Genomic DNA, 14,807 nt, shown 5'->3' on the forward strand with positions numbered 1-14,807 from the left:
ATCCAGTTACACATCTGATTACACATCTGATTACACATCTGGTTACACATCAGATTACACATCTGGTTACACATCTGATTACACATCTGGTTACACATCAGATTACACATCTGGTTACACATCTGATTACACATCTGGTTACACATCAGATTACACATCTGGTTACACATCCGATTACACATCTGGTTACACATCCTATTACACATCTGCTTACACATCTGGTTACACATCCGGTTACACATCCAGTTACACATCTGATTACACATCTGATTACACATCTGGTTACACATCAGATTACACATCTGGTTACACATCTGATTACACATCTGGTTACACATCAGATTACACATCTGGTTACACATCAGATTACACATCTGGTTACACATCCGGTTACACATCCGGTTACACATCTGATTACACATCTGATTACACATCTGGTTACACATCCTATTACACATCCGATTACACATCTGGTTACACATCCTATTACACATCTGATTACACATCTGATTACACATCCAGTTACACATCCAATTACAAATCTGATTACACATCTGCTTACACATCTGCTTACACATCTGGTTACACATCCGGTTACACATCTGATTACACATCTGGTTACACATCCGGTTACACATCTGATTACAGATCTGGTTACACATCGGATTACACATCTGATTACACATCTGATTACACATCAGATTACACATCCGGTTACACATCCGGTTACACATCCGATTACACATCCGATTACACATCCGGTTACACATCCGATTACACATCTGGTTACACATCTGATTACACATCTGATTACACATCAGATTACACATCAGATTACACATCCGGTCACACATCTGGTTACACATCTGGTTACACATCTGATTACACATCTGGCCAAACCATGTTTTCATCTGAATTGTTCTGCTGATACACACACTTAACTGAAAGCAGTCGTGTTTTGGTGTTACATTTGCTTGGAGGATTTTGCATTATTTGAATACATACAGTATGTAAGGAATACATCATCCATATTTTCAGTGGTACATTGCTAATGACGGCTTGTTGTTTTGTGTGACTCCAGGTGATGTCGCCAGGCATGGAGAATGACCACATCTTCCATATGACTGGGTCCGGTGCTGACCAGGACCCCAAGGGTGTGTTCACCATCAACAGGGTGACCGGAGAGGTGTCCGTCAGTCAAGAGCTGGACAGAGAGGCCATCAGCTCCTACGCGGTGAGTACATACCTCACACAGCCGAAAGAAAGACAGACATTTTGATTCCATCTCCTGATGCTTTTGTTCATTCATGTACAACAAAATATGTGTCAAACGTAACATTAGAGAGAAAGTAGAGGTGTTTGGGTTTCAACTACAGACTTAGATTCCAGATATAGGCTGTGAATATATCTGGCAGAATCTGTCTGAGAGAAAATGGACTCGAATTCTCTCATGGGTGACTTGATGCTATCAGTCACAAGTTGAAGGTTTGTGATAAAAGAGTCATAAGAAGACTGCGGGAATCTAGCTTATTCAAATGCCTCTGGGGTGTCTTCCTGACTAAAGCATTTCCTTGCAAAAGAGAGTGATTCTTTCTTCAAGTCACACACAATTGATTGTATCCCACTTGCAGTGATAGACACAAGTCTAGTTAGTTGAGTGCATGTTCGTAGATGAGACTTTGCTTTTTTAATGACTGTCAATGGAGTGTGTGGCTGAACATAAGTGTCTGGGGTGTTTGATTGGTGGTGAAGTAGAAGGAAGGAGCAGGCGTCTGAGAGAGGGGCAGAGGGAGACAGCAGGCCCAGGTGGGATTAAACCAGAGACACAGCCAAGCACTTGACATTTACATCTCTTTCCTGAGTTCTCCCCAGCCACACACAACACGCAAGCACATACAGTGCATTCGGAAAGTATTCAGACCCCTTTACTTTAAAAAAAAAAAATCCCGCTCGTACGTCTACACACAATACCCCCTAATGACAAAGCACCATTTATTAAAAATAAAAAACTGAAATATCACATTTACATAAGTATTCAGACCTTTTACTCAATAGTTTGTTGAAGCATCTTTGTCAGCGATTACAGCCTTGAGTCTTCTTGGGTATGACGCTACAAGCTTGGCACACCTGTGTTTGGGGATTTAAGAATGATGGAGGCCACTGTGTTCTTGGGGACATTCAATGCTGCAAACATTTTTTGGTACCCTTCCCCAGTTCTGTGCCTCGGCACAATCCTGTCTCGGAGCTCTACGGACAATTCCTTCGACCTCATGGATTGGTTTTTGCTCTGACATGCACTGGCAACTGTGGAACCTTATATATAAAGGTGTGTGCCTTTCCAAATCATGTCCAATCAATTGAATTTACCAGAGGTGGACTCCAATCAAGTTGTAGAAACATCTCAATTTCGAGACTCATAGCAAATGGTCTGAATACACACACGCACACGCACGCACACGCACGCGCACACGCACACGCACACGCACACGCACACACACGCACGCACGCACGCACGCACACACACACACACACACACACACACACACACACACACACACACACACACGCACACACAGCCTCCAATCTCAGTCCCCACTGGCAAGTATGCACACATCTTTTTTTTGTTTAATTGATTTTATTGAACCTTTATTTAACGAGGTAAGTTTTTAAACCACTGCCATTTCACTTGAGTTAAATGTAGATTTCCATTAAGGAGTATGACTGTGTCCACCTGCGTGAGTGTCTGAGGTGTTGTGTAGTTGTCTGTGTTCGATGGTTTAAGTTATGACATATCAGTGGTTTAACAGTTTGTGTAGGTGTTGACTCTTTCATTGGAAGGTGCTGTTTGTATTTAGTTGCTTACGTCCAGATGGTCTGTTGTCATTACATGCTTGCTGCTGGATGTTGCACTGTTATTCACATTAGATCCAGAGAAAACATTACTAAAAGGATAGCATGCAATTACTCTCTCTCCCTCTTGGTCTGCTACCAATGCACTGCCCAAATTCATTCAGAAATGTGGAAATGAGTCATGGATTGATTCCCAGGAGCGGCAGCATTATGATAATCCATTGCCTCCCCTGGGCTCTGGGCTGCTATGTTTTAGAGCCTCTGCCTGGCCCACTCATAACACATTGTGCTACTGGAGCTCCACGCTAACTGCTCTATCAGTCACACAGATGCAAAGTTTGGGGCTTTCACCTGACTTTTCCGTAACGCACGCACGCACGCACGCACGCACGCACACACACACACACACACACACACACACACACACACACACACACACACACACACACACACACACACACACACACACACACACACACACAAACACACACACAGAGAAACAGAAACAGAAACGGACAGACACACAGTGGCTTCAGTGTTGAAGCACTCATCACCTAATTTCGTTATATCAGGGCAGAATAACTGCATTTCCGGATAATCCAGTAGCATCACATCAGGGATAATTATATGGCTGCTAATTCAGCCCATCTCACAGCAGCAATCACAGACACTCTCTCTCCCTCTCTCTCTCTCTCTCTCTCTCTCTCTCTCTCTCTCTCTCTCTCTCTCTCTCTCTCTCTCTCTCTCTCTCTCTCTCTCTCTCTCTCTCTCTCTCTCTCTCTCACTGGGCTATGACCTCATGCCAATCATTCATCCTCTATACAGAGCCCACAACAGCATTCTGTTTTTTCTCTCTCTCTCTCTCTCTCTCTCTCTCTCTCTCTCTCTCTCTCTCTCTCTCTCTCTCTCTCTCTCTCTCTCTCTCTCTCTAACAGGATGTTGTTATTTATTCATCTCTGTTGTAAACAGGACCGTTGATTGTTCTAGACTGACACATTGTATTGTTAATGGTCTGAAATGTGAGGAAGGAACCACAAGCTTTCCGCTGTTATGAAGCACTCAGATAATATTCAGAGTTGAGAGGAGGGAGATACTGTATAGAAGAACAACACAGACAACGAGGAGACGGGATCAGCAACTTCCCATGATTCGTAGTTTTTAACCTCTGCACTCTTATAGTAATTGTATTTGCAGTTTTCTGCTGCTTACCCAAATCATTGACTTACTGCTGTTCAGTTGCTACCACCATACACAGAAGTGAAGAACAGATTTAGAATGTTATTCATTCACAATCGAATGCACTCATACAAATAAACGCAGGCTCATGTAAACAAAAACAAATGAAAACAAAAGTTTAAAACACCGACACAGTTTGTCCATGTGATACTTCCTGTGTCAGAACATTCATCTTTCTGTCTAAGCAAGCGTGGAATTGATATCTAGCAATCTCTCACACACTCTCCTTCCTATCCTCTCTCCTCCCTCTCCTCTCTCTTTCTCCATCTCTCTCCCTCTCATTCGATGCAAGAAATCTCTAATTTCTACACTGCTCAAAACAATAAAGGGAACACATAAACAACACAATGTAACTCCAAGTCAATCACACTTCTGTGAAATCAAACTGTCCACTTAGGAACCAACACTGATTGACAATAAATTTCACATGCTGTTGTTCAACTGGAATAGACAACAGGTGGAAATTATAGGCAATTAGCAAGACACCCCCAATAAAGCAGTGGTTCTGCAGGTGGGGACCACAGACCACTTCTCAGTTCCTATGCTTCCTGGCTGATGTTTTGGTCACTTTTGAATGCTGGCGGTGCTTTCACACTAGTGGTAGCATGAGAAGGAGTCTACAACCCACACAAGTGGTTCAGGTAGTGCAGCTCATCCAGGATGGCACATCAATGCGAGCTGTGGCAAGAAGGTTTGCTGTGTCTGTCAGCGTAGTATCCACAGCATGGAGGCGCTACCAGGAGACAGGCCAGTACATCAGGAGACGTGGAGGAGGCCGTAGGAGGGCAACAACCCAGCAGCAGGACCGCTACCTCCGCCTTTGTGCAAGGAGGAGCAGGAGGACCACTGCCAGAGCCCTGCAAAATGACCTCCAGCAGGCCACAAATGTGCATGTGTAGGCTCAAACGGTCAGAAACAGACTCCATGAGGGTGGTATGAGGGCCCGACATCCACAGGTGGGGGTTGTGCTTACGGCCCAACACCGTGCAGGACGTTTTTCATTTGCCAGAGAACACCAAATTTGGCAAATTTGAAACTGGCGCCCTGTGCTCTTCACAGATGAAAGCAGGTTCACACTGAGCACATGTGACAGACGTGATAGTTTGGAGACGCCGTGGAGCACGTTCTGCTGCCTGCAACATCCTCCAGCATGACCGGTTTGGCGGTGGGTCAGTCATGGTGTGGGGTGGCATTTCTTTGGGGGGCCGCACAGCCCTCCATGTGCTCGCCAGAGGTAGCCTGACTGCCATTAGGTACCGAGATGAGATCCTCAGACCCCTTGTGAGACCATATGCTGGTGCGGTTGGCCCTGGGTTCCTCCTAATGCAAGACAATACTAGACCTCATGTGGCTGGAGTGTGTCAGCAGTTCCTGCAAGAGGAAGGCATTGATGCTATGGACTGGTCCGCCCGTTCCCCAGACCTGAATCCAATTGAGCACATCTGGGACATCATGTCTCGCTCCATCCACCAACGCCACTTTGCTCCACAGACTGTCCAGGAGTTGGCAGATGCTTTAGGCCAGGTCTGGGAGGAGATGCCTCAGGAGACCATCCGCCACCTCATCAGTAGCATGCCCAGGCATTGTAGGGAGGTCATACAGGCACATGGAGGTCACACACAGTACTGAGCCTCATTTTGACTTGTTTTAAGGACATTACATCAAAGTTGGATCAGCCTGTAGTGTGGTTTTCCACCTTAATTTTGAGTGTGACTCCAAATCCAGACCCTCCATGGGTTGATACATTTGATTTCCATTGATCATTTTTGTGTGATTTTGTTGTCAGCACATTCAACTATGTAAAGAAAAAAGCATTTAATAAGAATATTTCATTCATTCAGATCTAGAATATGTTATTCTAGTTTTCCCTTTATTTTTTTGAGCAGTGTAGTTCTCCTTTAAAGGCTCTATTATCATTGGGCTGGACTGCAGCCTGTCCCCATGCCCATACCCATGTCAGGCTTGTTACATCCCCCTCAGATGGAGTCTGGCACAGGGTAGATGACAGATGACAGTAGTCTCTTCCTCTGCTCCTGGAGACTCTGAGCTCCTAAATGCATTGGAGTGTTTTTTTAGTCTGTCTGATCCCCAGTGCAGCACAGAGCACATGAGCAGGTCACTCACTCCTGTATAGGACTTGAGAGGGATTTCATGATTACTCACAGTTGTACAGTTGGAGATGCAGCCATTTCCATAGAAACAAGACACAGAAGAAGTCGAAGAAGAGGATTTAGGGAAGATGAAAACAAGCAGAAGCTCCTGGATATAAGGATATAAGTGAGCTGTTATCGTTGGTCGAGGTGTGTGAAGGTATGAGAGAGCTGGAGGAGAGTTTAAAGGACTGGACATCCGTGGTGAATGTTTGACTGTGTGTGTGTCAGTGTGTGTATGTGTATCTGACCAGTCAATGCTCTGTTCTTTTATAGATAGTCTGGCCTCTGTTGACCTAAACAATCTTTGGCAGCGCATTGATGTTGTTGGACAGGATAGTGTGAGTGTGTGTCTGCTTGTTGTGCATGTATGGTCAGCACACTGTGAAATACCTTCCTGGCAACAAGGCTAACCAATTCCCTGTTATCTGAAAGGAAGGTTAACTCATAATAGTTGTTCCTTCTCACTACCAAAAGGCTGACAAAAAAAGGTTTTTACAGAGTCTTCCAGCTGGGTTGACTGGCACATGAAAGCTGAGAGAATGGGGAGCAGGGGACAGAGACATGCTCCCGATGCCAGATCAAATTACTGCTCTCAGATAAGACCTTATTCCTCTATGCTCCCAGACGCCGCTGTAGAATGACACAATGGCAGCACAAACTCATCCCCCAGTTTACTGCAGTCTACACAGCCTCATAGATACTGACAGCAGGGCGATGAGAGACAAGGAGGAGGAGCCACAGGAGAGAACCGAGTGAGATGGAGATGGAGAGAAAGACAGTAAGAGAGCGATATGTATATATATATATATATATACTCCATTCTCTCAATACATGTATATACATATATATGTGTGTATGGAGTAAGAGAGAGAGGGAAAGAGAGCGAGGAAGAGAGAGAGAGATGGAAAAAGAGAGTGAGAGAGAAAGAGAGAGAGATTAGGAGTGAGAGAAGAGACAGATAATGAAAGAGAGAAATTCAATAATCCATCAGGAATAATATAGGTTTGTTGTTGTCTCTTTGTATGAGTTAAGGCACCACACTGTTCCCGCTCTCTGTACTATTGCTGCTACAGAACATTACTGCATATTTTCCTGATGACTTATCTGACAGTGTGCTGCAGCTTGGGGTCTGATGATTTCCTCCACATAGTTCAGGAGCACAGTAGCAGTGATTTCTCCTCCCCTTCCAGCTAGTTGAGGTTTTCTCGGTGTGGTGGTGTTGCTCTCCTGCTGTCACCATAAGCTCAGCCACCAGAGGGGCAATATTGTTTACATTTGCCAAAAGGAATGTTTTGATCCACTATAGGGTAGTAATGGAATCACTGTATCCAACAGCTGTTTGTTCGCCATCGATCTGCCTCACTCCCCTCTGTGGTCCTCAGGCCCTCGACAGTTGGCACACAGCTTTGCTCTGTTCAGTGGTGCAGTCTTGCTCTCTCTCTCTGCCGGGGTCTCACATGGCCTCCCATGGCCTCATCAGGGTAACTCATACCCTTCCTTACTTAATTACACACACAGTGTGTGCTCTACACCACGTCTGTGGCTCTGGAAGAAGACCAAGAGACAAAACAAGTTGAGTTTGAACAAGTTGTGCAAACTGTGTGTGTGTACGAAGCTTACATGCTTTTGTCCCACTGGGATGTGAGGGGAGTTAACCATTTTCATCTGATAACGGAATATAACTTTTAAAGTGGAAAGTCCAATGTCAGTTGCACGTAGAATCAGTTATGGCTCTCATCAGGCACATGTTTGTTGCACACAGTTTTTGTTGTTGTTCCTCTGAACCCACCTCCCGCAAGTTGCTGTGACATTGTCAAGTTCGCCCCCACCCCAAGCAATACGACTGATAAATAGCTAACAACATAGCGACACAGACTATCTGACTTAATTATATTATTGTATCTTTATTGACCTTTTATTTCAATAGTTTGCCTCTTTGCACACTCACACAAACTGTCACTCCAACACGCACTCACTCCGTCATCATTTGTTCTCTCACACATAATAGGCACATACATTTGTACTGATTCCACACACCTGCGCACACACTAATATGCAAGCTGCACTCACGTCGGTAGCCATGAAGTGCTTTGAAAGGCTGGTCATGGCTCACATCAACACCATCATCCCAGAAACCCTAGACCCACTCCAATTTGCATACTGCCCCAACAGATCCACAGATGATGCCGTCTCTATTGCACTCCACACTGCCCTTTCCCACCTGGACAAAAGGAACACCTATGTGAGAATGTTGTTCATTGACTACAGCGCAGCGTTCAACAACATAGTGCCCTCAAAGCTCATCACTCATCGCTAAGGACCCTGGGACTAAACACCTCCCTCTGCAACTGGATCCTGGACTTCCTGATGGGCCGCCCCAGGTGGTAAGGGTAGGTAACAACACATCTGCCACGCGGATTCTCAACACTGGGGCCCTCAGAGGTATGTGCTTAGTCCCCTCCTGTACTTCCTGCTCACCCACGACTCTGTGGCCAAGCACGACTTCAACACCATCATTAAGTTAGCTGACGACACAGAGGTAGGCCTGATCACCGACAAGACAACAATGAGCCAGCCTATAGGGAGGAGGTCAGAGAATTGGCAGTGTGGTGCCAGGACAGCAACATCTCTCTCAATGTGAGCAAGACAAAGGAGCTGATCGTAGGCTATAGAAAAAGGAGGGCCGGACATGCCTCCATTAACATCGACAGGACTGAAGTGGAGTGGGTCGAGAGTATCAAGATCCTTGGTGTCCACCTCACCAACAAATGATCATGGTCCAAACACACCAAGACAGTTGTGAAGAGGGCCCGACAACACCTTTTCCCCCTTAGGAGACTGAAAATATTTGGCATTGGTCCACAGATCATCAAAAAGTTCTACAGCTACACCATCGAGAGCATCCTGACTGGTTGCATCACCGCCTGATATGTTTATTTCGTATTTATTCAGCATCACCACCATCACCATGGTGACGAGCTCGGGGTCGGGAGGTGAGGGATACAGCGTGCTGATTGGTGGGAGGATGATGGGCAGGCAGAGTGTGGAGTGGCAAATAACACACTCATTTAGCCAGGTGACATGTTGAGTGTTCTGTCCTGTTGAGTGTTACTCACGTGTTAAGACAGCCACAACATGCCTTGAGTTCAGTGTGTGTGTGTGTGGAGGGGGTGGGGGGGGGGACGCTGTGGGGTCTTGAACTGCATTGTTGGTTAAGAGCTTGTAAGTAGGCATTTCATGTTGCATTTCATATTGTATATATTTGGCGCATGTGACTATTACAATTTGATTTGATTTTATACTGTTGACTAGCCCCCTTACCCCTATACATATCTACCTCCATCATTCTAGTATCCCTGTCGTCTTACCCCTATACATATCTACCTCCATCATTCTAGTATCCCTGTCACCTTACCCCTATACATATCTACCTCCATCACTCTAGTATCCCTGTCACCTTACCCCTATACATCTCTACCTCCATCACTCTAGTATCCCTGTCATCTTACCCCTATACATATCTACCTCCATCACTCTAGTATCCCTGTCACCTTACCCCTATACACATCTACCTCCATCATTCTAGTATCCCTGTCACCTTACCCCTATACATATCTACCTCCATCACTCTAGTATCCCTGTCACCTTACCCCTATACACATCTACCTCCATCATTCTAGTATCCCTGTCACCTTACCCCTATACACATCTACCTCCATTACTCCAGTATCCCTGTCACCTTACCCCTATACATATATACCTCTATCACTCAGTATCCCTGTCACCTTACCCCTATACACATCTACCTCCATCATTCTAGTATCCCTGTCACCTTACCCCTATACACATCTACCTCCATCATTCCAGTATCCCTGTCACCTTACCCCTATACATATCTACCTATATAACTCCAGTATCCCTGTCACCTTACCCCTATACACATCTACCTCCATCATTCTAGTATCCCTGTCACCTTACCCCTATACATATCTACCTCCATCATTCTAGTATCCCTGTCACCTTACCCCTATACACATCTACCTCCATCATTCCAGTATCCCTGTCACCTTACCCCTATACACATCTACCTCCATTACTCCAGTATCCCTGTCACCTTACCCCTATACATATATACCTCTATCACTCAGTATCCCTGTCACCTTACCCCTATACATATCTACCTCCATCATTCTAGTATCCCTGTCACCTTACCCCTATCTACATCATCTACCTGTCCACCCCTCATATCTACCTACCCTGTCACCTTACCCCTCTATCCCTCCATCATTCTAGTATCCCTGTCACCTTACCCCTATACACATCTACCTCCATCATTCCAGTATCCCTGTCACCTTACCCCTATACATATCTACCTATATAACTCCAGTATCCCTGTCACCTTACCCCTATACATATCTACCTCCATCACTCTAGTATCCCTGTCACCTTACCCCTATACATCTCTACCTCCATCACTCTAGTATCCCTGTCCTCTTACCCCTATACACATCTACCTCCATCATTCTAGTATCCCTGTCACCTTACCCCTATACATATCTACCTCCATCATTCTAGTATCCCTGTCACCTTACCCCTATACATATCTACCTCCATCATTCTAGTATCCCTGTCACCTTACCCCTATACACATCTACCTCCATCATTCTAGTATCCCTGTCACCTTACCCCTATACATATCTACCTCCATCATTCTAGTATCCCTGTCACCTTACCCCTATACATATCTATCTCCATCATTCTAGTATCCCTGTCACCTTACCCCTATACATATCTACCTCCATCATTCTAGTATCCCTGTCACCTTACCCCTATACATATCTACCTCCTACTACCTCCATCATTCTAGTATCCCTGTCACCTTACCCCTATACACATCTACCTCCATCATTCCAGTATCCCTGTCACCTTACCCCTATACATATCTACCTCCATCACTCTAGTATCCCTGTCATCTTACCCCTATACACATCTACCTCCATCACTCTAGTATCCCTGTCACCTTACCCCTATACATATCTACCTCCATCACTCTAGTATCCCTGTCATCTTACCCCTATACATATCTACCTCCATCACTCTAGTATCCCTGTCATCTTACCCCTATACACATCTACCTCCATCACTCTAGTATCCCTGTCACCTTACCCCTATACACATCTACCTCCATCACTCTAGTATCCCTGTCACCTTACCCCTATACACATCTACCTCCATCATTCCAGTATCCCTGTCACCTTACCCCTATACACATCTACCTCCATTACTCTAGTATCCCTGTCATCTTACCCCTATACACATCTACCTCCATCACTCTAGTATCCCTGTCACCTTACCCCTATACATATCTACCTCCATCACTCTAGTATCCCTGTCATCTTACCCCTATACATATCTACCTCCATCACTCTAGTATCCCTGTCACCTTACCCCTATACATATCTACCTCCATCACTCTAGTATCCCTGTCATCTTACCCCTATACATATCTACCTCCATCACTCTAGTATCCCTGTCATCTTACCCCTATACATATCTACCTCCATCACTCTAGTATCCCTGTCATCTTACCCCTATACACATCTACCTCCATCACTCTAGTATCCCTGTCACCTTACCCCTATACATATCTACCTCCATCACTCTAGTATCCCTGTCATCTTACCCCTATACATATCTACCTCCATCACTCTAGTATCCCTGTCACCTTACCCCTATACATATCTACCTCCATCACTCTAGTATCCCTGTCATCTTACCCCTATACACATCTACCTCCATCACTCTAGTATCCCTGTCATCTTACCCCTATACACATCTACCTCCATCACTCTAGTATCCCTGTCATCTTACCCCTATACACATCTACCTCCATCACTCTAGTATCCCTGTCATCTTACCCCTATACACATCTACCTCCATCACTCTAGTATCCCTGTCATCTTACCCCTATACACATCTACCTCCATCACTCTAGTATCCCTGTCATCTTACCCCTATACACATCTACCTCCATCACTCTAGTATCCCTGTCATCTTACCCCTATACATATCTACCTCCATCACTCCAGCAATATGTTATTGGAACGGACTTTTACATGTTTTGCTGTATGGAGTATACTTACTTACTTCCTTGCTTTATTGTGTATTTTATGTATTTTTTTATAGTAATGCATTGTTATTGATTAATGCATTGCTGGGTTTTGAGTTGGCAAGAAAGGCATTTCACTGTACCGGTGTCCAAACATGCCTGGATTAAGATACGGTCACTGTACCGGTGTCCAAACATGCCTCAATTAAGATATGGTCACTGTACCGGTATCCAGACATGCCTCGATTAAGATATGGTCACTGTACCGGTATCCAGACATGCCTCGATTAAGATATGGTCACTGTAACGGTATCCAGACATGCCTCGATTAAGATATGGTCACTGTACCGGTGTCCAAACATGCCTGGATTAAGATTTGGTCACTGTACCGGTGTCCAAACATGCCTGGATTAATATATGGTCACTGTACCGGTGTCCAAACATGCCTGGATTAAGATATGGTCACTGTACCGGTGTCCAAACATGCCTCGATTAAGATATGGTCACTGTACCGGTGTCCAAACATGCCTGGATTAAGATATGGTCACTGTACCGATGTCCAAACATGCCTCGATTAAGATATGGTCACTGTACCGGTGTCCAAACATGCCTGGATTAAGATATGGTCACTGTACCGATGTCCAAACATGCCTCGATTAAGATATGGTCACTGTACCGGTGTCCAAACATGCCTCGATTAAGATATGGTCACTGTACCGGTGTCCAGACATGCCTGGATTAAGATACGGTCACTGTACCGGTGTCCAAACATGCCTCGATTAAGATACGGTCACTGTACCGGTGTCCAAACATGCCTCGATTAAGATACGGTCACTGTACCGGTGTCCAAACATGCCTGGATTAAGATACGGTCACTGTACCGGTGTCCAAACATGCCTGGATTAAGATATGGTCACTGTACCGGTGTCCAGACATGCCTGGATTAAGATACGGTCACTGTACCGGTGTCCAGACATGCCTGGATTAAGGTATGATCACTGCTCGAGTGTGTGTAGCTACGAGCTACATACTGTAGTTTACATATCAACAGTGCCACAGCAGCATATTATTTGATTTCCAGTTGATAATACAAATTGTTCGGTCTAATTGGCTGATACGCACGGCAGAGAGATGCAGAAAGACAGAGAGGAGCGGCTGCATCAACGGCCCTCTGACCCAACTCCGTCCTTACTTCAGTCAGGAGTTGCACATGAGTCAGGGCAGCAGCAACACAGGTTGTCTAGACTCTAGCTAACCACTATATACTATACACTAAATATCCACACAAGTCACTAGCCAGCCAGCCATACTGTATTTCATGAGTTAGAAGATGAATATTATATTATGAAGTTGTTATTCAAGAATTTAAGAGCATTGATAATACATCACAATCAGTTTTTTTTTAAATCAAGCTTTTCTCACTAGCAGATTTACATCAATCATCAATCATCAACATCATCGATCAGCTGATAGCCCTATAAACTATCTAACTAATCTAAACTATCAGGGTTTCATTTTGTAATTTCTGCCTCCTAGTTATGTTCCGGTCATTACTAATTACGCTGAATAATAGTTCTGATCCCAAAAGCCGTTAAATGTTCCAAATTGTAACCCAAAGTGCTGAAGCAGCCATTCCCTCCCCCCTCTCTCTTTATGTGTGTCTGAGGCCTGCAGCCCTGAAGCAGCCATTCCCTCCCCCCTCTCTCTTTATGTGTGTCTGAGGCCTGCAGCCCTGAAGCAGCTCTTTCCCTCCCCCCTCTCTCTTTATGTGTCATTCCCTCCCCCTCTCTCTTTATGTGTGTCTGAGGCCTGCAGCCCTGAAGCAGCCGTTCCCTCCCCCCCATATGTCTCTTTATGTGTGTCTGAGGCCTGCAGCCCTGAAGCCCTGAGCAGCCGTTCCCTCCCCCCTCTCTCTTTATGTGTGTCTGAGGCCTGCAGCCCTGAAGCCCTGCCATTCCCTCCCCCTCTCTCTTTATGTGTGTCTGAGGCCTGCAGCCCTGAAGCAGCCGTTCCCTCCCCCCTCTCTCTTTATGTGTGTCTGAGGCCTGCAGCCCTGAAGCAGCCGTTCCCTCCCCCCTCTCTCTTTATGTGTGTCTGAGGCCTGCAGCCCTGAAGCAGCCAGGGACACACAGTAAAGTAGCACTCTGTCCCCATGATCACTTAGAATGAGGGAAAAGCACCTGACACAGCAGTCTGCAGACTGGGACTACTCTGTCTTGTTATGGATGGTCAACTCCTGAAGAAATTTGGGACAATATTCACCTTTTTTTTTATAGTGCCCCACTGGTGCTTGGGGTTTAGCTCCAGAGGCATTCTTTATGTCTTTCTCCCCTCATAGCTTACGGATGGTGTGGAAATAAAACATGAAATATCCAGAGGTAGATTCAAATCTCCATTACCCTAAAGAGAGCTTAAAGGCAAATGGGTGTGGAGGTCTCCTCTCTTTCTGGTCTTAGAGC

At 45.3% G+C, this 14,807-nt stretch overlaps 1 protein-coding gene across 2 annotated transcripts in view; it reads left to right on the plus strand.

Moving 5' to 3' along the window:
- The window catches only part of cdh13 (cadherin 13, H-cadherin (heart)), a 607,588-nt gene that overhangs the window by 263,846 nt on the left and 328,935 nt on the right, over window positions 1-14,807 (plus strand). For both annotated transcript variants that reach the window (XM_046352466.1, XM_046352473.1), the window contains one exon: window positions 1,082-1,234. In XM_046352466.1, coding sequence (XP_046208422.1) covers window positions 1,082-1,234 — 153 coding nt within the window. The remainder of the gene's footprint in view (window positions 1-1,081; window positions 1,235-14,807) is intronic.

The sequence above is a fragment of the Oncorhynchus gorbuscha genome, linkage group LG01 (genome assembly GCF_021184085.1).
Source record: "Oncorhynchus gorbuscha isolate QuinsamMale2020 ecotype Even-year linkage group LG01, OgorEven_v1.0, whole genome shotgun sequence".
NCBI classification, from domain to species: Eukaryota; Metazoa; Chordata; class Actinopteri; order Salmoniformes; family Salmonidae; genus Oncorhynchus; species Oncorhynchus gorbuscha.